At 44.4% G+C, this 25,839-nt stretch overlaps 1 protein-coding gene across 1 annotated transcript; it reads left to right on the forward strand.

Annotated features, from left to right (window-relative positions):
- Nucleotides 1-4,306: 4,306 nt before the first annotated feature.
- prickle2b (prickle homolog 2b) lies at nt 4,307-24,459 on the forward strand. Its single transcript, XM_070849568.1, has 8 exons — nt 4,307-4,451; nt 10,432-10,615; nt 15,519-15,632; nt 16,517-16,654; nt 18,787-18,990; nt 19,571-19,757; nt 20,768-21,670; nt 21,900-24,459. The coding sequence occupies exons 2-8, from the start codon at nt 10,484-10,486 to the stop codon at nt 22,844-22,846; spliced, it is 2,625 nt and encodes an 874-aa protein (XP_070705669.1). The 5' UTR covers nt 4,307-4,451; nt 10,432-10,483; the 3' UTR covers nt 22,847-24,459.
- The last annotated feature ends 1,380 nt before the right edge of the window (nt 24,460-25,839 follow it).

The following is a 25,839-nucleotide window of genomic DNA, read 5'->3' on the forward strand; positions in this document are numbered from 1 at the left end:
ACAGTGAATGCATGTTACAGCCTGATCGTGTACCGTATCTGTCTAGTGTTGCCATCAACAGATGAAAACAGACACTGAAATATATATCTAAACCTACACCGTAGGTATGTGCAGTTTGGCTTCCGTTAACCTCAGGCGTCAAACAGAAATCAGAAGTCTTAGATTTCCCGACAAGCACTTTTCTTTAATGTATACTGGCATCTTCGTGCTCCCTGTTGCCTTTGAAGTTACTTGTTAACTTTCTGCTTTGCTTTGCTAATCTTGACCCATCTGTACGCCTCTTATTTCTGTGGTGAACTTATCAAGTTATCTTTGAGAACTTAAGTAAGTTTTTATCCTGTAAACTCTCCAAAAACTTTTGTTGCCAGTTTGGTTTGCAGAGGAATGATTTGGTGTAATAATATAACCCTTCTCTCAAAATCATGCCCTCCTCACTTCTTGACCAATTGGTTTAAGGGGCGGCGACACTGTCTTAGTAGCCAGTTTGGGATCGGATTCAGGGTAGAGAAAATACATAGAGTAGTTAGAAATTAATTTTCTTGACAAACCTTCCGCAGCAGTGGGAAGAAAAGCTACTTGGGAGAGGAAGCTGGTTCTCTCCCTCCCTCCCAACATGTCTGAGCTATCAGCTGTTGGGGTGAGTCCCAGCTGCCTCGTGTGTTGACTCTAGAGTGATAGCCATCAGCATTTGCCACATGAAAGGAGAGGAGACTGGCGTTCCTAAAAAAGCAGATGAGAAATGAAGATGCGGAGGCCATGTTGGGATGTTGGCTACATTTCAAATCAAGATAAAGGGCATTGATTTACCAGGAGTGTTTTTCTGACCATATCTGGCAGTATATAAATCAGTTCCTTCCCTGGTAAGAGGAGAATAATGATCTTGTAGGATAAAATCCTTTGAGGCAGTACAACTTTCTTACATACTTGGTTGCAGATAGGGCTCCTGGCCCCCAGGGGGAACATGTATTTACAATATCGCTCATCCTGTGCTTTGATAGAGACAAAAGTCTCAATATGCTTATGCATGCTTAGGAAGGGAGTAAACCTGTCTGCCTCACTGTCTAAAATTACCATCTCTGTGCATGCCAAGAGTCCACGAAGGCAATGCTATCTGTGGTATGTCCCCCAAGCTGGCCTCTATGCTTTTATTCAGTCCTGTCATGGCACTTTAAAGAGCTCACTGCAGGTCAGGGAACAGTTTATTGGGGAAAAGGGAATGACTTATTGGGGGAAAATGGTTGGCCCCAAACCAGTTGACCCATTCTGTGGTTGCTCTAAGCAGAGGACACTGTCACTTAGGACTCCTTGTAAAATCTTGTGGATAGGCCCTAAGTACAGCCTGGACTGTAATTGATATTCTTGTGTTTGTAAAGGGGCTGCGATTATATGTTGTAATGTATGAGACTAAGGCGTAGTGAGAGTTGTCCCGCCACGTGTGACAGGAGAGTGCAGCGCAGAAAGACGGCTTTCACTAAACTGAAAAGCAGAGCTTTCGTCTGACTCCAGGGAAGCCAGAGGAACAGTTCCTGAAGGGAGAAGAGAGACTGCAGCACTGTCCCTACAAACTGAGGAGGCCCTTCAGAGCAGCCGGCTTTTTTCTTTTTTTTATTTTCCTCCTTTTTTCAATTGTGTTTGGCCAACAGGCAGCAGCAGGGCACTTTGGGAAGAAGTATACACAAATCTTGATTTAATTACTCTCTAACCCACTTCCATGCTATCCATCCTCCAAGTCGCTGTTTGAAATCTTCCACAAATCTGTTAAGCTTTGATTGCCAGAAAACTTTTGGGCGTCTATCCTTTTTCTTGACACATTTTGCGTTACGCAAACAAGCAAATGAGGAACTGCAGTGGGATGATGTTTAACACTCCCACAACTCATTGTAGGAACAAGAGAAGGGAGATGGCATCACAGAATTTATTGCCATGTGAGTGTTTGAGAGATTAATAAGGAACCCAAATAGCTCAGATGGCGGCAATCTGTTGGGGAACCATTGTGCTGCTTACGTTGTTGCAGATAGCTGATAGAATGACTGCACGTGTTGGTGATTTAGATCAGCCCCCTGCTCTAATATCCTCATGGTTTACTGTGTTTTGATCAGAATTAAGAAAGCAACCATTGCTTTTTAAGAACTTTGGACTAATGGACTGCAGAAAATAGGCTCCTCTCGTTTTAAAATCTTGCTAAATTGGCTTCACATTCAATTTGGATTCAGTGGATTTTCATTGGTCTGTAATCCCTTTGTCCTCTCTGCAGCTAATTCCCACTTCTAATGTTAAGCAGCACTGTTTTGTTTACAAGGACTCGCCTCCCCATTTCTCCATGCAGGTCAGCGCCCTGTGGCTCCTCTCCCCCCTCCCTCCCTCCCTCCCTCCCTCTCTCGCTCTCTCGCTCTCCCCTCTCCTCTTGTCCCGGGCCAGTTGATTCAGGGAAGTGGTTTCATTCACATGCAAATGGTGCCAGAACACCAGTCATTCACACTGCTAATTACACCAATGTTGGGATGCTGACTTGCTGACATCACACCGGGATATTAGCATGCAGAGAGGAGAGAGGAGAAGGGTGTGTGTGTGTGTGTGTGTGTGTGTGTGTGTGTGTGTGTGTGTGTCAAGTCAACCAGAAAGGGCCCATAAGCCAGGAAGTTGGTGGCTACTCCTTGAAACAAAAGCTGTGAAATACAAGCGCTTTTGATTCACTATTGATTTTCACTCTGCACAGGACTGAATAGAAGCCAACGGTTGTCTGGAAAGTCAGAAAGTCACATCCATCGTGTAGCATCAGCCAATGACAATGTTGCTAAGCTTTCGTGGTAACTTGTAACTCCTTCTTGAGTGTTAATTCGTCACTTCAGTCCACGCGTGGAGCGACAAAGTTTGGTTATGTCCCAATCTTCTTATTGGTGGAAGAGGCTGTAAAGAACTTGCTGAATAGGTGCCCCTGTTATTTATTAGTTATGATGCTGATTCACATTCTAGCAGAATATTTGACCTCTATGAAGTCAGAAATATTATTACAGATTATTATATGGTTTGATTTGAGTAATGATTTGGGTGAATGTGACTAAATCTTTGTTGTGTTACTTAATTAATTCTTCACCTATACATTATTTATGAGGCTGTTGTAAGCCCATATGTCTCGTCAGAGTCACCAAAAACCTTGCAGATGTCACTGAGTGGTTACTGTTACTTAGTTCTACTGTTCTGTAATGAGCTCTCATATTTGACTACTACACAATTCTGATAAAATTGCATTTTGTAATGTATAATCTACATTATGTATAAAATCCATCATAAATCTTCACACCACAAAAAAAATCTCATCAAATGTTTTCTTAATTTTCAAATAATCCTGGTTATTCTGATTCTGAAAATGTGCTGTACATCCACATTTGAAAGCTGAGATAAGTATAAGATACTTTGAGAGGTTGATAAGTGGAAGTGCTACAAAAACACAGTTTTCGTTCTGCGACATTAAGTAATGTGATAAAAAAAAAAATAAAAAAAATAAATCTTGATTTAAGACCCACTTACAAGATGTGGATTTCTCTATAGCCAAGTGTGAACGTTCAATATTGACCTTGGATATGGTTTAATAATAATAATAACCAGAATAATAATGATAATATCTTATTTTATGGTCTAGTGTGTTTAACATTCACTGAGCCATTTCCTTTTACAATCTGTCTTTTAATTTGGTAATAAATCTTTCTAGATAGTGAAATGTGATAGAAGTTACATTAAAATAAATATTATTTTCAGATGTGTTAGGCAAAAAGAAATAAAATCACAGCGTGTAAAGTATAAACCAAAATCCTACATCCCCCCAAAAAAACCAACCTTTGACAGTGGTGCTTTTATTTTGAAAGTGTGGGCCGGAAATGGCAGTGTTACTTCTCTGCGCTTTGCACCGTTTAAGGATTAAAGCAGCGCTCCTCTTCAGTGGGTCGGTCAGCAGCGAGCGGAGCAGCTCCAGCGCTCCGGGCTTTTACGCACTAAAAGTCCGCACGGACCTGCAGTCAGACTCCGCAGCAGAGCTTCTGCTTCACGGGGACGTTTCTGCTTCCTTCATTTGGATTTCAGCTTTTTTTTTCAGCGGAGTCCGCGCTCTTGTTTGGATCTGTTTAAGGGGGGGGCATCTGATTTTTACGCACTTCTCGGCTCGATCGCTTTCTCCTCGTTTGCTGAACTCCGGACGGTGTTTGCGGAGAGCTGGGGGTGCGGGGTGCGGGGAGGGGGGGACTTGACAAAAGGCTTTTAAACGGAGGGGGCACATGTAGCGGAGGGGTGCGGACACCACGCAGCGGGGGAGAGCGGGCTGTTTTCGTGGCCAGAGCTGTGGCGTTGGAGTTGTGTGACAAATTCTGCAATGAGGAAGGCGCATTTTAAAACCTGCAGCACCGCAACCAGCACCGAGGTCAGGGCGATGGCGTCCCTCCGCCGCAGTTTGTAAGAAGGTAAGCAGCTGATTATTGATCCGTATTTATGTTGCGTTTGGAGCCGTTTTTTGTTTTTTTGCGCCACCGATGACCCATACTGGAGCGTTTTAAATGCGTAATGGAAAGATTTGAGCCGAGTTCGTTTCTGACTTGAACCTCTTGACTCTCTCCTTGAAATGTGTGCGCCAAGTAGTTACAGGACTACATATTAAAGGCACTTTAAAGTCCGTGGGCTTTTAAACTAAGGTTCTCCAAGTAAGCCTTAGATCTTCTCTTTACTCATCCGTGGCGTAAAACTGTTCTTTTTTTTTTTTTCAATCCAAATTACACCCAAAACGCAGCCTTTCCGGACCCGCACCGTCGCTCTCCGTCTGTAGACGTGTTCCCACCAGTGTACACCCCCCACCCCACCCCCTGTAGCGCAATGGTCAAGCTACTGTGCGCTTTCCAGCCAGAAAGCCTTTGTTGGATTGGAGAATGCTCAGTAAAATAAATAGGCATTTGTTAAGTGTTCACTTTTTTCTCCAGTTAATTGTGTTTTCATTATGTGACTCTTCCTAATTAAAAGGCTCTAATTATTTCCTGTTAAGTTTGCTGCAAACTGCATTGGAAACAAGTGGCATGATTGCAGATCCGTGGCAGTTGTTCTAAGGAGAACACTACGAGACTCAACGCAGGCTAATTGACCCGTTTATATGGCTACTTTTAAGCAGTGTAAAGGGTCACCGGATTAGCACATGAATGGACTGACGGGGGAGTCATGAATGCTGTGGCTCCAGCAGCTGGCTGCAGTATCATTGGGTCTGAGAGCAGCCCCAAACATTAACTGAACTGACAGGAGCCGAAATGCCACAGCAACATTATTCCTGACATCCACAACTGCCTCTGGAAAATGAATCAGTCCTGCATTGATTGCTGCTTTTCCCCCCACTGACACTTTGAAAGTAAAGTCAACATGATACTCCTAAATTTCTCCTAAAATGCATCATAAGCTGGCGGACCAAAGTCTGCAGCAGGGTTGTTTTGGAAGCCTGTCCCTTCCATGACTCCCCCCTGTTCCCATCCAAAGTAGTGTCACTGTATGGAACAGGTCAACTCTGAATGAATAAGTAATGTGATCCAGTCTCAAGTATAGCGTGGCTGCAGCTGAAAAGCCTCTCAGTCTGATGTTACATGAATATCTCTCCCTCTCTCTCCCTCTCTCTCCCTCTTGCTTCCCATTCCCCACACAAATCCCGTAACATTTAATTCTCAGACAGAGAGAGAGAGAGAGAATGTGGGAAATTATAATACTCGTGGCTTTTTCAATTACTTTACTGGAGCAGGAAGGAAAAAGCCCGGTCCCTAAAATCTGCAATTAAAAAAAAAATACTGTGACCAAAGAGTCCTGACGTTTTTCTACTCATGATGCATGTGTTTTGTGTGCGTCACCAGTTACTGTAAGTTGGATTATATAGTGGCAGCTCCCACCCAGTGTGACTTTTGACATTTCTGTATAAACCTTCCTGAAAATAAACACATTAAATAGTCATTTAATGCACTGGACAAGAACAAAAAGTATTTAACAACTACATCTCCTAAGAGTTTTAGTGCACAATGAGAGAGGTACGCCAGCAGTTTTGTATGCTACTCCCATACGAGTGGGCGGCTCACAAGAGAGCAGTGATTAAAAATTGAAGCAGCAGAGGTTGAAATATCCCAATGTTTGGGTTAGCATGGGAAAACACTCCTACATTTCCCATAATACAACTCAATAGCACCAGTCTGACTTCATCAGGGTTATTATTATTATATATTTTTGGGAAAGGGATCCAGAGCCTCAGAAGACATGCAGCTTTGCAACTAAACATGTGTACAATTGGTGGAGTGTTTCTTTAAAACTCATTGGAGCTGTCATTGTTGAAAGATGAAGAAATAGCTGTTGTGTTTGGATTAAAACACAAAGATGCCAACGATATGTTACCGTCTGTTCCAGGAGGAGAAAGTCCTCATCAGGTTGTGGCTAGTTGAAAACAGGGCAGGACTTTGGCTCTATAATTTGTTATGACAGGTGGATGCAGGCCTAATGTCTGTCCTGGGGAACACGCCGCATCTGGTTCTTACTAATTGGCCGCTAATGGAAAACGTCTTTGCCTGACTCTTGTCGGGAACACCTCCAGTCATGTTTAACTGTGATTAACTCATAATGAGGCTGAAGTCATCATGTAGACCACTTTAGCTCTAGAGACTCTTTGCTTGTACATTGGTAATTTGTGAAAGCGGGGCGGCTGTTCGTTGAAGCCCCTGAAAATTCAACAGCTTCAAAACACTGAACGGAAATGTTGTGTTCACCAAACAAAAGGCTGTTGGAGAGAAACGAGTGTGTCCTCTTCCCCCACGTCTTCCAGAGAAAACAAAAGCAGAGGCATGAAAAAAAAAAAGAAGAAGCGAAGACTTGGCTGGAGTGCGCACCCAGCTGTTCTCTCCTTTGTGCTCTCCGCTCTTGTCATCCAACCTCGGCTTTTTGAGCAGAGCTGCCATTTAAAGATGGGATTTTAATCTGACCATCTAGGCTGATGCCATGGAAAAGCTGCAGTGGTTTTGGGAGCTACTCGGGAATGAGAGCGGAATGGGACTTCAGACTCTCCGAGGCTGTACTTCCTCAACTGGCTCTTGGACACATTTGAATCAGATGGTTTTCTAAAGCTCCTTAACCCCCTAACCTTAGCACTAACCCTGGAATAAGGGTTAACCCAAGATCCTTTTTGTCTTTTGCCTCTTAAAGATACATTTTACTTGGAAGCACATTTACTAAAATGGTACATTCGATTTGGCTTGTTTGGCCTAACTTGAGACCAAACTTACTGAAGATCTTGCAGCAGCGACCTAAAACTAGTTGAACCAAGTCTGTGTAACTGTCGGAGGGGCCCATCAGATCCTAGTTACATATTAAAAACACCCGTTACCTGGGTAACGGGGCTAATCTAAAGGGGCAGGACGATGATAATTAACCCGTGACGGTGAATCATTGTCCACTGACATCATGGTCACAGGAATTACAATCCAACAACATACCCCCCAGGTCTTGAGCAAACCTCACACTCCAACTGACCAATGATACGGCAGTGTTTACATCTCCCAGGAGATGAAAGCCCAGTCACGTTTGAAGGCGGAGCAAGCCTTTTAACTTCTTTTACCTCGGAGCCATTTGTGAGGCGTCAGTGATGCACTTGACTTGTATTACCAGAGTCCCCAAAATCTCTCCTAATTGAAATCATGTAGATTACAAGGGGAAGCTCGGGGATTAAGTTTCAGTGGAGGGGAAATCCCAGGCATGTGCGTGAAGCGTGTTGTAAATCATGAGGGTAGAAGGGGAGGGAAGGAGCAACAGGACCCCGTGGGCCTACAGTATCTCTGCCAGCGCGGATGTGGGGATGTTTGTGAGGTGAATCACCGGAGGAAGGTCATCATCACACATCTGGACTGAGCCAGCGGGTCAGAGAGGTGCGTTTTTCCAAAGGTCACAAGCCCGTCTGCCTCCAGACTGAACTCCAGAGAGACTGCACAGGCAGCGTGTGGGGCAGGGATGCTGTGGTGTGTACTCTCAGAAGGAATGTGGTGTGAAATGCTTTCCTTCAGCTCTGGCTATTTGTATACTCTTATCTCCAAGAGTCCCTCCTCACCCCAAGGCAGAAATAACTGCCAACCACCTGGCAACATGACAAAAGAATGGAAGAGGTGTCTATGTGTGGTGTTTAATACCTTTATTGTCTTCTTTATGCCTTTGTCTTTCACTTTTAGTCACCATCCTCGCTGCAAGCATGTGCTCTTGCAGATGCACACATTTTAGTCTGTGTGTGTGTGTGTGTGTGTGTTAACCAGTTCATCAGTCTTAAATTAGTAATGATGGTGAAGGTGCTGGGCTGTAATGAGGCAAGCTGCGTCGCCCCTGGCTATAGCATCATGCAGCTGGGACAGGGATTTGCCAAACACCCTTCTACCGGTCGGCCGGCTTGACAGCTACTTGGTGACTTTGTCTGCCTGAGCTGCATAGCCGCTGTGTTTATCATACCCATCAATATTCATGACAGCGATATCTGTCCACGTTGTGTGCTATGTGAATATGTATGGAGTCAGTTCGTAAAGCCTGCGGCTCCCCCTTCCACCGTGACAGCAGAAGTTGCAGAGGTCTGCCTCTCTGCTCAGGGCAGCGTTGAAAACTGGAGCTGACAGTAATAGGCTGTTAGGCTCCTGGCGGATGGCGAGGAATCTCAAGTGGTGACCGAGAATTTGTCCAACTTAAGGCCGACGTATTTGTGTGTCTTCTTCTTACGGATTACATGTCATATGACCAGTTGTGGCATGTTAGTGGGATGTTTTGCTTGGAGGGCTACAAGTGATTTGAAAGCATTTCCACTGTCCGTCCTATCATCGAAATCCATCAGTGCTAAGCCAAATAGACCAAAGTGCTTTGTTAACCAAGACTCAACCCTTGAACAAGAAGTGCTCCTTTGAGCAAGAGACAAGGTGAGACTTGGCCAACTCTCCACACGGCGCTGCCTTCGCTACAAGCACTTTACACTAACAGATCCTCAGCCAACCAAGCTGTCAGAGCGTCAGAGTGTCCTGAGTGTCCTTAAGCTCCTCCGTAGGTCTGTCTGACAGACAGGCAGACATCAGCCGGTGAAGGTAATGGGATTGTCTCCCTAGTTTGGCCGCCCGAGGGGCAGCAGAGGTTAGTGGGATGTGACCTCCTGGCCACCCAGAGTTTGCACATCACGGAGGAGCTTAGAGCTGTCAAGGACACTGGAATCTGTATGTATGTGGCGTCGTCTCCCTTTGGATCCAAGTTCAGCTGAAGGTGGCCTACATTTTAATTTTAATCCGCGCACTCATGTATTCAACCCACATTCTGTTCTGTTCATTTTGTGAGATGTCTCGCAAGCTCCGTGTCATTCTCCAAGGAGTGATCTGTGGCCGTTAATCCCAATATTTTGTAAGACAACACTCCAGAATACTTGTTTGAGTCTTTGAAATATAACAACTCTCTTTATTACTCTCTGGACACGACAGGCGCGGAAAGAGCAGCTAGTGGGAGGAGTGTCAGCCTCAGACACTCCCAACCATGTTTTCTGTGGAAACTCACACATGGATACTTTCCATGTTAAAGCTGGGTGGGTCTTGACTAATGAGAGCGGAGCACTGTCCTGGCTAAGCATCTGCTAGTGTTTCTCGCTGACCTTGTACATAGGGAAGTTTGTGTCTGTGTGTGTTAGTGTGTTTGTACAGTGCTGTTTTCCATCACTGTAATTGGATGTATTCTGCTAATTTCCACAGCCTGTTTGTGATTATATCCTTGGTCTTGATACCCCAGAGGATTGTCGAGCATTGTATTTGTGGCACCCACATTTTTACTGTGAGAGCTGCAGTGGGGAGCCTTGACCTTTGAACTGTGTAAAGTTCACGTGCTTTACGGGAAGAGGGTCTGCAAACATGCACAGGCTCCGTGCAGCTTTAAGATTTAGTCCCAAGTCTTGTTTTGGGGGGAAGGGGACACATTACGATGCCAACAAATAAGTGAATTGAGTGATGGATTTTCCTTTTTTTTACAGGTTGTCTGAGGTCATGTTTTAAAAAAACATGCATTTTGGGTTATTTCTATTTTCTGTGATTAATAGCAGGCATCAAGAGGCCCAAACAGCAACCGCAGTATGACGTCTTGTTTCTGCTGAAACCCAGTCGCCCCAAATGTTGTTCTATATACACTGTGATTTATTAAACCGAGTATTTCTTTTCACCCCAATGGTTGTGTATTCTGAGGTGTTTTCAAACCACAAATCACATTTGTCAGCAACGTAATTTAGAGGGTCAAATAACTACTCATTCACTTCATTTCTAATCTGGGGCTCTTTCTCCATTTGATCTTTCATTAATATGTATGTGCCTGTTGAACAAAAAGTGTAGTCTACTTACACCATTGGATTTACAGATGTTCTTTCTCTGTGTTTGTCCGTGGTAGGAAAATCTGTCTGCACTGTAAGTGTCGTCGTGAGGAGCATGCAGTGACAGCCATGCCTGTAGAGATGGAGAAGACGGTCACCAAGCTGATGTACGACTTCCAGAGGAACTCCACCTCAGATGACGACTCGGGCTGTGCCCTGGAGGAGTACGCCTGGGTGCCACCAGGACTCAAACCTGAACAGGTATCAGCATCTTACACGAATCTGCGTCACTTTCAAAGATCTGTGAGGTTGTGCAGATTCCCATGCAGTTTTGTCAGTCATGCCCGATGGCAGACGCCACACGCTCTGGTGTGAGTAAATCTGAAAATGCAGTTTGGGTCCACACCAGGATAGTTGACCATCCACACTGAAACGCCAAAAAATTGTTCAGTTTAAGCTTTGAGCCCACAGATTTGTGCTATTGTCAGGAAGTGTCTTTCCTCTATAAGTATTTCTTGTATTCCAAAAGCAGGCGTTAAGAAGAGAGAGCACTGGCACGTCAGGGCTCTGATCAAATGACAGTGAGAGTCCATTAGTGATTCCATTACAATCACATGCATGCAAAAAGCCCTGATTTTAATTTACGCAATACATACACACTTTACAGTACTTCTTTGGTGTAAAACATTTTAGTGTGGATGGAAGGCTTCCAAGGATTCCAGTCAAATAGACAAGCAGATTTCAGTCATGCCCTTACATACACTTACATACTTGTGTATGAACCAGTGTATAGCGTCACACCGCATGCCTATATTTTGTCACTGTTCAGTTATATCTCACCATATGATAGCTCACCGGTTCTGCTGACTGTTCCCTCTGCGGGCTAATGGATAACAAATATTCTGCGGCTCCAGCAATTAAATTAATCCCCAATTCATTCTGCCTTCAAACACTGTTAACAGCAGAGTTCACCGCCCTCACGATGACGAGGCTAAGCCTGTGTAATACACAAAATCATTAGATGGTCCCATGCATGCTGAAGAAATGGAGCCGTAGGTGTGCACATGTGGGAGGGTTTCCAGTTTTATAGGACAATAGCCACGTTTATGGAAGATGGTTTCATTTTGTTGATGAGCTGAGAGCACTGAACTGGTCAATAAAATGTTGGCACAGCCCCCTGTTTTCTCCTCCGAGGTCTGAGCGCAGCTATTTTTCATCCCCCCTCAGGGTCATGCGTCTAACCCCGAAGTCAATCAGGTTCTCGTCTAGTGGCGATATGACCTCAGGAGCAGTCGGGCCAAAATGGAAACTGGACTGTGTGGTGCCGCACATGCACAGTATTAAGCAACCGTGGAAATAACTGGCTGGTTTTGTAATACGTGGAAGAGATTTGACAATTAAGAGCGTTTCTAAGAGCCTGGATGCAAAGCGTCCATCGCTATAGCCAATTCTGTTTTCCCCAACCTGACGCCCATGTCATTCAAGCTGTGGAAACGTGTTGTGTGACCTCTCGCAGAGGAGCGGAAGTACGCCCGATGTGGGGCTTTTCAACACCCGGCCCTCCTCTGCACGAGGTAAGGACAGAGTGAGAATAGAGAGAGATGGTAAACACAGAGCTAATCTCCAGGATCTAAACCCGGGGTTTAGGTTTCCCCGAAGGGAGCCTGCGCGGTGTATGAGTCTGCTGTTCAGCCAGCAGCGGTCACCGCTCTGTAACGAGAGATTTTCAGACTGGGACTGCGGTATTCAGTCAGATATATCTGAGGATTATGACGGATAACGGAGCACTTAGTTGGGGCTGTTCAACTCTTCTGTCTGTGGCTGCATTTCTGTAAACTATCTCTGAAATACAGACTCAATAAAAGACTTTATGAATCTTTATCACCAAAAACAGCCATTACTGAGTGTGCTGGACATGTTATTGAGCTGCAGTGTGAAGGAGCTACTGCCAATATTCTCTCCCCCACTGTCTCCTCTTGCTCACTTCTCTCCGTCCTTCTCAAATAAAATTCTTGGATGTTGCCAAGTTACAGCTTTGTCAAGGCCAAGTATGTTACTCAGCAGTGCCTTGTAACTGACGTATTATTTTTTTTACCATCACATAGCAAGAGCTGCAGCCCAGTGTGCAGACTCTGCTCAGCATCCACCAGGATCTGATTTTAATTTGCATGCTTTTTTTTTTTTTTCAGACCGCTCACATGTTGGATGTCTGAATAGAAATTCAGTTCAAGGTTATTCATGCAAACAAGAGGTCTTTCCAGGTTTTGAAAGGGACCCACAGCTCTGATGTGGACAAATTAACTTTGAAACAACAAAGAGTCAAGAGTCTAAAGGGACCCGAGGCTGGTTTGACCCATTCTAAAATGGACCTGAGCTCAATTAGACCCTTTTGCCATCCAAGTTCAAGGACTATGGAAAGTGTCAGCCCGTGACCTGATTACAGCCAGCAGCTGTGAATGAGAGATAAATGATCGAGCTATTAAAAGAGATTATGAGATACAAGAAGTCAGATCGCTTTGTTTGTCCACCGTTTTGGTCTTGGCAGAAATAATCTGTTGAGTGGCTTGACATGAAAGATTGTACAGACATTCATAGTCCCCAGAGGATGACGCCTACTCACCTTGATGATCCTCTGACCTTTCCACTAGCACCACCGTGAGGTTATTTAATGCTAATTAGCTAATGTTACCATGCTAACACACCAAACTAAGATGGCACAAAGAGACACGCTCACAGACCTGCAACATCCTTGACTGTGGTGCATTGATTGACGCGCATACAGAGCAGCCAGTGTTGAATTCAATCGTGTGGTGCAGTGTTTATGTTTGTAGACTGAGTCAGGTGATGATGAGTGGGACAGAACATGATAAACATCCACGTAAGCACTGAAAACTGTTATTATACTAGAATTATGTTCAATTGCAGTGAAAAACGGGATAATTTGGTAGTGAATGTTGAAAACAGTGACAGTCCCGGACAAACCAGGATGTCTGGTCACAGTCATCGTTATACGTTCAGTTCAGCTTGTAGTTCAAGTTAAATTAACCAACTCAGGCCTTTTAACTCACAACCGCATTGACTTTGCTCCCACAACTTTGCTGACCACAGCACTGGGCACTTGCACATCTCACCCGAAGACGTGAGAAGAAAAGGACAGAGAATGAAAACACGGCCATTAAATCTGCGCGCTTCGCTACGAAAACACCATCTTTCCCACCATGCTTGGCTGTAACTACCAGTGTTTTCTCAACATTTTAATATCTCTGTCCACTAACCGCTCTAAAGTGGCTTGTTGAGAGAATGTTAGGAGTGGTGCCTGGTGGTGTCTTTTCCTCTGGCCGTCTGGCCATTAACAGCAATAGAAACCAGCTGTGTGAAGCGATCACTCTTGTCACTCAGTTGCGAAGTCCTACCATTTGCTTTAGCCTTTAAAAACACTCCTTTTAGTACAGTTGGAAATTCTGCCCTGTGTTTAGTTTCATCTGCTTTCAATTACAGTTATTATCACAAGCTGCTCCTCCTGGCACTCGCTGCAACTGTGTCCATTATGTGCATGTAACTCTGTGTGTGTGTGTGTGTGTGTGTGTGTGTGTGTGTGTGTGTCTTTAGATCTTTTCCTAGGGGCAATGTGCCTTTCACCTCCAAATTGTAACCCTGTTGTTGTTGGAAGTATGTTTCGTAATTTATCATTAGCACTGTGAGTGTGTGTGTGTATGTGTGATTGTGTGTGTGTGTGTGTGTGTGTGTGTGTGTATGTGTGCACATACAGAAGCACGGGTGTATAGGCACTGTGTGATTTATAAGTGCTTGACCACAGTCGGTCTTTCATGGACTATCCTGAGAACCCCCCCGGCGTCCCGAGCTGTGTTGCTGGACACGGATCCCGCGTCCCTCGCCAACACCGGTGGAAGCCAACAAAAACAGAGCAGAAGGAATTAGGTTACACTTACAACAAGAGGCTCCTGCTGTAAATTTATCTCCGAACAACAAACATGCTTGTATCAGGCTTTACGGAAATGCTCTTGATACAGTGTGACACCACCAATATGAGACTTCTTAAAGGCAATACGGCTTTTAATTCCGGTTTGTACGTACTGATGCGCGTCTGCATTAGTCAAGTTAATCTGTTTTTGTGCGACAGGCTCTGTGTTATTGCCAAGGACAAAGCTGATGGCTTCTAGTCAGTAGATCCATTCAGCAGACAGATAGGTCATTAAGATTTGGCATGACCTAGTCAGCAGGTATCGATCATGTTGCCTCTCTTTACATTCTTCCTCATGTGTTCTGCTGTATTTTTCTCGTTTCTGTGCGTCTACTTTTACTCTTTCTTCGTCCGTCCAACATCTCCCTTCAGTCTTTATCTCCCTCTCCACGCCTCTCCTTCTCTTCTCTCTTTCTTTAACCTCTGTCCTCAAATCTCCCTTTAAAACCCTGTGGCTTCTTGTGGTTCGCACCCTCCTCCAACCACATTCATATGGCCGCCTGACCTCTGTTATAGCCCGGCCCCCTGTTACAGTGTAATAAAAAGGGCTGCAATAAATAACACGCACATGACACTCATTGTCTGACGCTCTAATGTAAAGAATGTCCAAGTAATTTGGAATGGCCAGATTAGCATTAATCCTGCTGTCACGCACATTCAAATGCACATGCACTACTATGTGTGTGTGTGTGTGTGTGTGTGTGTGTGTACATTGACAGGTCAGTAATACATTCCCATGTCAATGTGCAAAGATGGAGAGGAGAGGTTCCATTAAGTCTCTGCTGGTGGGCCATAAATCAAAGTGATTTTAAGTGTGTGTGTGTGTGTAGATGCTGTTATTTGGTCTGTGCACAGTTGTACCGGTTTTAGTGCTGAAATGATTAATTGACAGCGTTTTAACAATCATTTCACTGCTTTGAGGAATTAATCAAATAAAAAAATTCAGGTATTTGTAGGTTTGAGTTCCTCAAAATGAGGATTTATAGTTTTTCCCTCTCTCTCATACCATTAGAAACTGTTTCAAATGTTTGGGTTTTACTCATTTTGTGGCATTTCATTGACAAAACAATAAATCAACTGACCAAGGATAATAAATCTGGGCTTAGGTGCAGCCCAAGTGTGTTTTGTCCCCCAGTTTGTTGCAGGTATGTTGTTCTTCATCACTCTCTGTCTCTTCCTCAGGTTCATCAGTACTACAGCTCCCTGCCCGAGGACAAGGTGCCCTATGTGAACAGCCCAGGAGAGAAATACCGCATCAAACAGCTGCTCCACCAGCTCCCGCCCCACGACAATGAGGTGAGAGTCCAAGCTGACCCCCTCCCCCACCTCCATCCATCTATCTATCCATCTATCTATACCTCCCTCCCCTCCTTCAGGGCAACACTGAGATAAGAGGAGAGAGGGGAGGAGACAGACAGTGGAAAAATGGAGTCTGTCTTCTAAATGGGTGAGAGTGAGATAGTGAGGTGTTAATGTGTATAGCTGCCTATTTAGGTCTTTTATATCAATTAATCACAACCACAATTCATCTGGAGTTATTATATGTATTTGATTCCAGCTTCCAGCTCTCTCTCACCCCTTGTTTACTGTCTGCTTCTATAATTCCAGCTCTCTAATAGACTAAATGCCAAAAGTAATCTCATAAAAACTTTTTTCAGCTGTTTTTCATGAATGTAGCTACGTAGCTAGCTAACCATGACGGAAGATGATGTCCCCAATCTTAATTTTGCCTACCAAACTTTGATGTGATTCAGAGTTCTGTAACCACACTATGTCTAGGATGCATTTTACTTAATTGGTTGGTTTTATACTGCAGGAAATCTGATGTATTGTTTTTTTTTCTTTTACGTCTCATTCCTGCCGCACAGATACAGCTTATCTCACTCTCTGCTAATGGGAAATGATGGAAATAATGAACTGTTGATAGAAAAATGTCTTCCAGCACATTCATCCTCCTCGGCTAAAATAATGCCTTTCCATAGGTGACAGAGAGCACAAAGGGAATTTTCAGACAGTACTAGATAAGATAAACACCATCTTTCTTTATGGCAACAATATTAAAGTTGGACTAGTTTGATGAAGATATATTCATGTCAAAAAAACCTTCAAGAAAAACTTTATTCTTCATCTTTAACTCTAAATATGTTGGTGTGTGTGTGTGTGTGTGTGTGTGTGTGTAGGTACGCTACTGTAACAGTCTGGATGACGAGGAGAAGCGAGAACTGAAGCTCTTCAGCAACCAGCGGAAACGGGAGAACCTGGGCCGCGGCAACGTCCGGCCGTTCCCCGTGACGATGACCGGGGCGATCTGCGAGCAGGTAGCTGACACAGATGCCAGAAAAAAAATCTCACTATAGTATCATTTCCTTTCGGCGGTCGAGAGAGATACGATGAGATAAAAGATGATCTGAGAGTGTCCTGTCATTTCATTTCTAAATGTCATTTCTGCATCGTGTCCCGTGACAAGAGTAGATAAAGTGTGACAAGATCAAAGGGGCATCATGTGGCCGCTGGAATGAACGCGATGAATCGTGTGACAGACACACTGAACAGCCTGCTGGCATTTCAAGACTTTGATATGATGTATGAGAAGTGCTTTATGTTGACATAGAAAGGGCAGAGGCAGAACAGTCGTCTGCTTTTATATCGATGTTGTGACCTTGTCAATCTCACCCCAAAGTGTTATTCTTTAGAGGATGTTGCGGTGATATACTGTACGTGTGTGTAATGCTGTGTTTTATCTTTCCCTGTGCCGCACTTGCTGTCAGACTCAATCACAGAATCAGTTTGCCTCACAGAATACCTCCGAGTACTAAGTTCGAGTTAAAACTGCTCTCCTGAAAATATTTCCTGGTAGAGCCCTGTGTCCCATCAAATATTTAATGTGTTGTCTACATTTATCCTTGTTATGACCCTATGGGACCACAGAGTGCAACGGAGAGTGTCCTTTAAGCAACAAACTAGCTCACTTCAGCATCCGCTTGCCATTTGTGACTGTGTGTACAAGCAGGCTCAAGCCAAATGGAGATACTCTCTGTTGTGTTGGTGCCCCGGGTGTGTTTTCATTCACTCAGCAAACGCACACACGAGCACACATACAGATTGTTGGGAGAGTGTGTATCGATTGAATTCCCCACCCCCCCCTTGCAGCAGTAGGCTTTGTGCCAGTTCGATAACCTGATTGTAACTCTCCTCCCGTCTCCATCTTCCCACCCCTCTAAATCTACTTTGCCGACCTGACCTTTCCCCCGTGTCCTTGGCACTCCCTCACGTTTATCTTTCCCGGCTCCGCCACCTTTACACCTCCACGCCGATCCCATTCTCCTTTATATCCTCCCATCCATCATTCAATTTTTATTTCTCCCCGCCAACGTCCTCCAGCAGCCGCTCAACTTTCTCTCTGTCTGAGCTCGTCCTCCACAGACATGTAAACACACCCGCGTGCTTCTCAGTTCATTCCAGTTTTCATGCAGAACTGTGTTGAAGACAGATGCACCGATCCAATACACTGGATCAGTATTAGCACTGATACTGACCTTGTTAAAGACCCTATGAAATGGACACATGAACATCTTGGAAAACTCCACCTTCTGTGGTCGTCTCTTGTTGAGCTGAAACTATTAATCAATCCATCAATTTGTTATTTGAACAGTTCCCAGCTTCTCACTTGTAAGGATCCGTCTTTAGTGATATGAAAGAGAATATTTTTGTTCATGACTTTCAAAAATCGTGAAAGCTATTTCTCACCATGTCTGAAATTAATGGTCATATTAATTGAAAATGTATAAAAAAGATAAATACATTGCAGCTATTGTCCTCTACAGCATTATTAGGTGTGACTAAAATATCAGACCAGTTACGTCATCACAATTTTCAGTCTTACCATTCTGCCCTTCCTATTAAATCACATAACTGTCTTATGTTCTAACCAAGCAACCAGTGAACAGGAATTATTCAAATTAGGGACGTAATGACACCATACCAAGATCTCTCTCCTCTGACTTCATACTGCTCATCTTGTGACATTCAGAAATATTCATTTTTATAGCCTTTTGTTTTGAAATGAAAGTTTTTCTGGACCGGTGTTAAATGACCATAGATTACTGGATTTCTTACCCACTGTCATGATAAAACGGTAATAACACAGAGTGATAACATTTTATAGAAATTCAATAAGCCTTTTAAAGACTGTAGGTGTTTTGCATTTTGCTTTTATTTGACATTGACAGTGTAAGAGGCAGGCAGTGCAGATAGGAAAACAGAGGGGGGTATACTGTGGATGAAACCTCCACCACCTGGCTCCTGAACTATAAAAAAAAATCAGCTGCTACCCTTAGTTTAAATATGGGACTTGGTATCAGGACAGAAGAAGTGGGAGCAGAAAAGTGACAAGTACTGATTAAAGCTACATGCACCAATTTTCTCAAAAACTCTCCTTTTCTTTTTTTAGTGCGGAGGCCAGATAAATGGTGGCGACATTGCCGTATTTGCATCCCGGGCAGGTCACGGCGTGTGTTGGCATCCAGCCTGCTTTGTGTGCTGCATATGCAATGAGCTGCTAGTGGACCTCATCTATTTCCACCAGGACGGGAAGATCTACTGCGGGCGGCACCACGCAGAGAGGCTGAAGCCACGCTGCACCGCCTGCGATGAGGTAGACACCCGTCACTTGCACACACATGCCTGCTCATGCCTGGATGATCATGTGTCATCAGGCTTACGTATAGAGTATTAAGTATATTAAGGTATTAAGTGTTTACACGCACAAGTTTTGCACATATGCATGCTTACATCACACCACACTGCTGTCAATTGACACTCGCAGGCTTCCCAACACACACTATCACAGTTCAACACATGCAAGGGGTTTTTCCAGTCTAATGGGGGCAGCTCTCAGTATCCTGATCTCCCAACCATTAGCACTGACTTGCTCTCTCTGTAAATGGGCACAAGGACACTGTTAGTACTTAAAAAGCACCCTGGTGTTTTAACAGCGGCGTAATTAAAACTAAATGCACCATCTAGATTTCACCAAGTCCCCACACACATTAGCCTCGGTGACGAAGAGGATGATCTAAGCACTAAGCTGCAGAGGAGAAAGTGGTGCGTGCGGAGGGTGGGAAGGGCGCGCCAAGCCTTTGTGCTGTCATTCAGCACACAGTAATAACCCAACTGAAGCTTTACCTCTGAGGACCTGCGATAAACGATACTCTTTCTTATCTCTCCTTTCTTAGATCATCCTTGCCGATGAGTGCACTGAGGCGGAGGGACGTCACTGGCACATGAAGCACTTCTGCTGTTTCGAGTGCGAGACAGTGCTGGGGGGTCAGCGCTACATCATGAAGGAGGGGCGGCCCTACTGCTGCTCCTGCTTCGAGTCCCTCTACGCAGAGTATTGCGACTCCTGCGGTGAACATATTGGTATGCAGCAGCGCCACCGGGCATCTATCATTGTTAATACGAACTGCATTAATCACCAACAGGTCATGCAAACAAAGCTGTATAATGTAGAATCCTGAGTACATGGATACAAGGAGAAAAGTTTAGGTTTTTCAAGCAGGGTGAAAGGGTGACCTAATTTTTTCATACCGAGTAACGCAGAGGAGAAAGGAGTTTCAGTTTGTCACTGAATGATGTCATCTATGGTCACGCATTTGAGGAAAGGGCACATAGCAGAGGACCACAGAGGCCTCGGCTTACAGAGCACAGAAATAAGTATAGGATATATCATGCAGTGTTAAACTAGCTTGGGGTAAGGCAAGACTGTGTCAAGTGACTTTTTAACCTTAGGTTCTGTTTTTATCACAAATGCATGCACCACGAACCAGTTAAATACAAATTCAAACATCTCACAACCTGTAGTGTTGGAGGGAAACCAGCTGAGGGGAAAAAACTGGGGTATTTTTCAGTGGGAAACTTTGATATTTATGCCTCTTGGCCCCATGCCACCTCCTGTTAAAAATTCTGTGTGTGTGTGTATCCCCCTGACAGGATGCCCAGGTGTGACTTTGGCGCATACCTCTCAACAAATTTGCTCTGTAATTATTTGCCAGACAGGATACAGAAAAATACTTGGCTAAAAAACACAACTGATTATAAATTGAAACCATCAGAAAACATGCTTGAACCAGATGGCAGCCATTAGCAAATAGCTGGTTTTCTTTCCCCCAGCAACAACTGCAAGCATACTCAAAATGCAATGTGTCTATACAAAGCTGGGCAAGCTCCATAATGAGTTTTCCCCCAAGCGCAGATAAGTTACAACCGCCAGCTCTATTTCCTCACTCAACAAAGTTGAAATATGTTTCTATTTTCACTTAAAAGAATTTTAATTTCAAGCTCTTTGATAAAGATATCATGCTTTTGTATTTCAAGAGTCTGTCGTTTTACATAAACCCTGTGGATTTATGTGTTGTTGATCTTTCCTGCAGGCATTGACCAAGGCCAGATGACGTATGATGGGCAGCACTGGCACGCCACAGAAGGCTGCTTTTGCTGTGCCCGCTGTAAACGCTCTCTGCTGGGTCGGCCTTTCCTGCCCAAGCAGGGCCAGATCTTCTGCTCACGCTCCTGCAGTCTCGGGGAGGAGCCTAATGGTTCAGACTCCTCTGATTCGGCCTTCCAGAGCGCTCGCTCCACCAGAGAGTCCAGACGCAGCTCCAAGACAGGGAAGAGTGGAGGAGGAGGAGGAGGAGGAGGGGGTGGAGCGCAGAATGAGAGATTTTCAGGGGAGGTGGACCCACTGTCTTTACAAATGGATCTTCTGAGTCTCTCCAGCCAAACGCCCAGTTTGACTCGCGAGCCACCTGCCTGGCAGAACCAAGATCAAGCAGGGGACGGCTATGATTATGAACCCCAATCAGACCCATCTGCCAACCCCACCCCTCTCCAGCTCCTCAGTCAGTGCAATGTCAGGACTGCCTATAACCCCTCCTGCTCTGGACAGAACAGTCAACAGCAGGACCACAGGATCAAGGAGAATGGAGCTTTAAAGAGACCACCGATCTCGGCCATGAAGGGCCACTCGTTCAATGAGACGTGGTTCCAGCAGCCACCTCCAGAGGAGTACTATCCTCCCAAATTGAGGACCCAAAAGAGCTTCACAGAGGTGTCCCATTGTTCTCAGCACCACAACGGCTTCTCCTCTGACAAACGCTCAATCAGTTTGCACGGCTTTCAGAGGGACAGGGACAGAGATGCAGGGCCTCCAGCGGCAACCCAGGTGGCGAGAAGCAGGAACCCCATTAATGCACTTAACTTCACTGAGCAACTGACCCCGTTAGAGCAGACCCCAAGAGGATCCATGGAGTCCCTGGCCCTGTCCAATGCTACAGGTAGGAACGGTAGTTATTAGATCTCTGCTTGGCCATGTTGTTGGTTTGGCAGCATGTTAGCACGACAAAGAGAAGTTGTCTGTTCTTACTACGACAATGTTGTAGGTAGTACAACAATCACAACTTGTGCTTACTCAGGTTATGTAAATGTACCTTCTTGAATTGAATGGGTTAACAATAAATAGAAGGCAAAGTTAACACTGAATTTCAACCCTTTTCAACCCTACAGGCAACTCAGCAGATGGAGGAGGAAAACGCCAGGAGCACCTGTCTCGTTTCTCCATGCCAGACCTGAGCAAAGACTCTGGAATGAACGTGTCAGAGAAAAGTAACATGGGCACCCTCAACTCCTCAGTGCAGTTTCGTAGCTCTGAGTCCATTCACAGCCTCACAGCCAATCAGCCCTACATGGAAATGGAGCCCCCCAGGTCCTCCCAGTACCAGGTGCAGTACTGTGACCCCTCTGGCATGGGTGGCAGTATGGGTATGACACATCTACCACCTGGCTTCACCTTCCAGGAGGAGGATAGGGTGAGTTTGGTGAGCAGTGCCAACGCTGCCCGCCTGCCACCTATCAGTGAGCGCAGGATGGGTGGTGGCGGTGGAGGTGGGAGGGGAGTAGGTATCCGGCTAGATGCGCCGGAGGAGACTCCTCAGAGGCGCCGGCACCATCACCACCGCTCCCGTAGATCCCGCCGGTCTCGTTCGGAAAACGCTCTTAACTTGGTAGCAGAGCGGAGGGTGAGACCTCAAGAAAGACCACAACTGCGTGTCCGTGAGGATTACGACCGTTTCCCGCCACCAAGGAGTGCCAGGGACCAGTTTGGCGTAGGAGGAGGGGGAAGATACCAGCCACAACTCTTCAGGCAGTGCCCCAGAACCACCTCAGACCTGACTCTTCAGAACCCCGGGGCTAGCCGACGCACTGGCTTGAACCAGTACTCCTGGGATGATTACGATGACGATGATTGGTGCTCCACCTGCTCATCATCCTCCGAATCAGAGGATGAAGGCTACTTCCTGGGTGAGCCGATCCCCAGACCCATCCAGCTGCGCTACCTCAGCAACCAGGAGCTTGTCCATAAGTACAACAACACAGGGATGGGAGGACCCAACCGCAGCGGGCAGTTACACACCCGCAAACGCCGAAAAAGCAAGAACTGCATTATCTCCTAACATCACGACGCTTGGCACAGTGAATGACTCTTAACTAACATCTCCATCTGGAACAACAACAACAACAACAACAAAAAATAAATAAATAAAACTCACAGTCCATTTATTCAGTATTGTTGAGTGTTGAATATCATGTAATTGAAAGTCAGTGATGAATTACAGTCGGTAAACGGTGAAAAAGCAACAGTGTTTGCATGTTTGTTCATTTTAATGTTTCGGAATATCTCCTGAGTATTAAGGCTAACAGTTACATGCGCAGTCCTATCAAGTCACAGCGTTTATCAAAAGCTGATGTGCAATTTATTAATCATAACTTCATTTCCATGCAGCAAACAAGTGTGCAAGGTAGTCTGTTTGGTACAGTTTAGCTTTTTCATGCAATGTGATTTAGATATAGGATATACTGTACTATTGTATTCAGTTCTTAGTTTGTACATAGATAAATGAATTAATAATTTCACTTAAGTTAAGGAAGTCTGTGTAAATATGGTTGTAAATGAGGCCTCACATATTTTTATATTTTGTATGGATAGAATCATTTATGTATTAAATATCTATAATGTAGAGATAGAAATTGACAAAAACAACATATGCATGTTTTATTTGGCTGACCTGGTCCTGCATTTGGAATAAAGGAGTATTTCAGTGAGTATTTTGATTGACAGCTGGTGTTTCTCCCCAGAGAGAGACAGCACACGTGTGTGGTGTGCGTAAGTGTGCGTAACAGTCACCTTCTCCATCTGTTTATTGCATAAATGAATGACAATGTGGTGTAGAGGCTGATTAGAGAGTTACCCTCCACTGGATTGTACTTGTAGAGCCTAATGGATGCCGTCACATTCAAACACACAGAGCTCCTTTGTCCTGGAAACAGATGCCACTGAAGTTCTGGTTTATTGCATCAGCCTATACAAGTTGGAAACTGCTGACAAACGTCTGGGGATTTAGTTATTGAAATCTGGTGATGCTTTGTATGCTAAGTATTTTTTAGCCATGTTAGCAATGTGGCAGTGATGTTCTGTGGGTCCACCGCTTTGGTCCAGTCTGAAAGACCACTGGATGGACTGCTATAAAATTTTGTACAGACATTATTGGTTCCAAGAGGATCGACCTTAATTACTTTGTTGATTCCTCTTTCCTGTAGCATCAATAGTAAATCAACTTTTCTCTTATCCAGTGAAATATCTCTGCTAGATTGGCATAAAATTGGCACAATGATTATTGTTTTGAGTGAAATATCTCAACAACTTAAGGACAGATTGCTGTGAAATTTGACACATATAATCATGTTGTCTTCAAGATGAATTGCAATAACTTTGGTAATCTCCCTTTTTTATTTTAGCATTGTCATGTCAAATTATTAATTTGTCCAATACTTTACGACCAAATGAGAGTCCCATCAGCCTCTGTTGTACTGTTAGAGCTGACCGGCAAGTGTGGTAACAGGCTAAAATCAAATGTTGAATATAGTAGACATTACACCTGCTAATCATCAGTATGCTAGCACTGTAATTGTGAGTATGTTAATAAGTCAACGTTAACATTTAGCTTAAAGCACCGCTGTTCCCTATGACGACCTCAATAAGCCGCTGGCTTGGCTGTAGCGTCTTCGTCTTGTCTACTTGTAAGAAAATAAACCCTAAAACCAGAATCCTAACCTCTCCTGTTTAAATATTGGCATGTGCAGACAGTATAACAGGTTGTATCTGTGTAAGTGTTAAGCAGTGTCGTACTGTAAATTGGATTGCCTCTGACGTCCATGTGGTCTGGGGATTACTGCCGCTAGCCCCCATAATCCACATGCACATACACACTCACATACATACACACACATATGTTTGGAACAAGGTGTGTGAATGCCAATCTCTTGATTAGAGGCACTGGAGCACTAATGCTGTTGACATGATTGGCACATTAGTGCGTTTACTTCACCTAACCTCAGACTCCAAGGCGTGTGCTCCAGTTTTCATGTTTACCCTGGGACACTCTGGTAATTCTCAGACACGGAGGAAAAGAGAGTCCTCATCTAGTCAGGCATGATACAACAAAACCAGCTGCACAAACATGCGAGATACATTATGTCAGACTACTGATGGCCTGTCCGCAAATGTGGTCTTTTCCCTACTTTTAGCAAGTCTTTAAATTACAGCTGCAGACTGTTACTCACATCAGCTGCAGCTTGGATGAGTGTCACTGCAATCATTGTCTCCAAGTATAATGAGACATGCAATAAAACACACACACCCGTCTGTCTTCAGTAATGTGGATATTATTGTCCTTGACACATGAGCTTCCCCGACATCATCATTAACTTAGCCCATATTAGTTAGTTTTTTTTATTAGTCCCTTGCCAGGTCTTTACCTAAGTGTGGGGTGTCTCCATGTGCTTAATTAAAAGCAAATGGAGGCGGTATAGTAAGGGGTGCCACAGATTGCAGCCATATGCTTCCCGGGCTGTGCCATATTTAAGGTAACGGATGGTGGGGAGATAATCCTCGAGTTGCGTGGATGCTTCCAGTTGTGACAGTCATGTTGTCAGCCAAGCTGTGACTGCCAGTAAATTAGATCCACGAGTGGTTAGGTAGCTTGGCTGCACAAAGAGTTCACAGTTTGGTGACACGGTCGAAATTATTGTCAAGAAGAGGAGGTTTTATTGTTGGCTGATCACCATACAACAATACAAAGCTGCTTTTTTGTCCAAACCCAAAAGTCCCAAATAAGTGACGTGTTTCTTTCCAGCATGATATAATCCATGATTAAACAAGTGTGATGCCTAGTCATTGTAACACACACACACAGTGTTGATACAACATGTTTGGGGTCATCATTGTCCAGAGCATGTGGCCTTTGGCAGGAAAGCATTCATATTTACCAGCACATCCTGTTTTAGGGCTGCATTTATTTTATATTCATAAAATACAATAATTAAAAAAGCTCAGGGCATTTAACGTCCTGGTTGGTATAAAACTTGTAAAAAAAAAGTATGTTTTTAT

The sequence above is a fragment of the Pempheris klunzingeri genome, chromosome 2, assembly GCF_042242105.1.
Source record: "Pempheris klunzingeri isolate RE-2024b chromosome 2, fPemKlu1.hap1, whole genome shotgun sequence".
NCBI lineage: Eukaryota > Metazoa > Chordata > Actinopteri > Acropomatiformes > Pempheridae > Pempheris > Pempheris klunzingeri.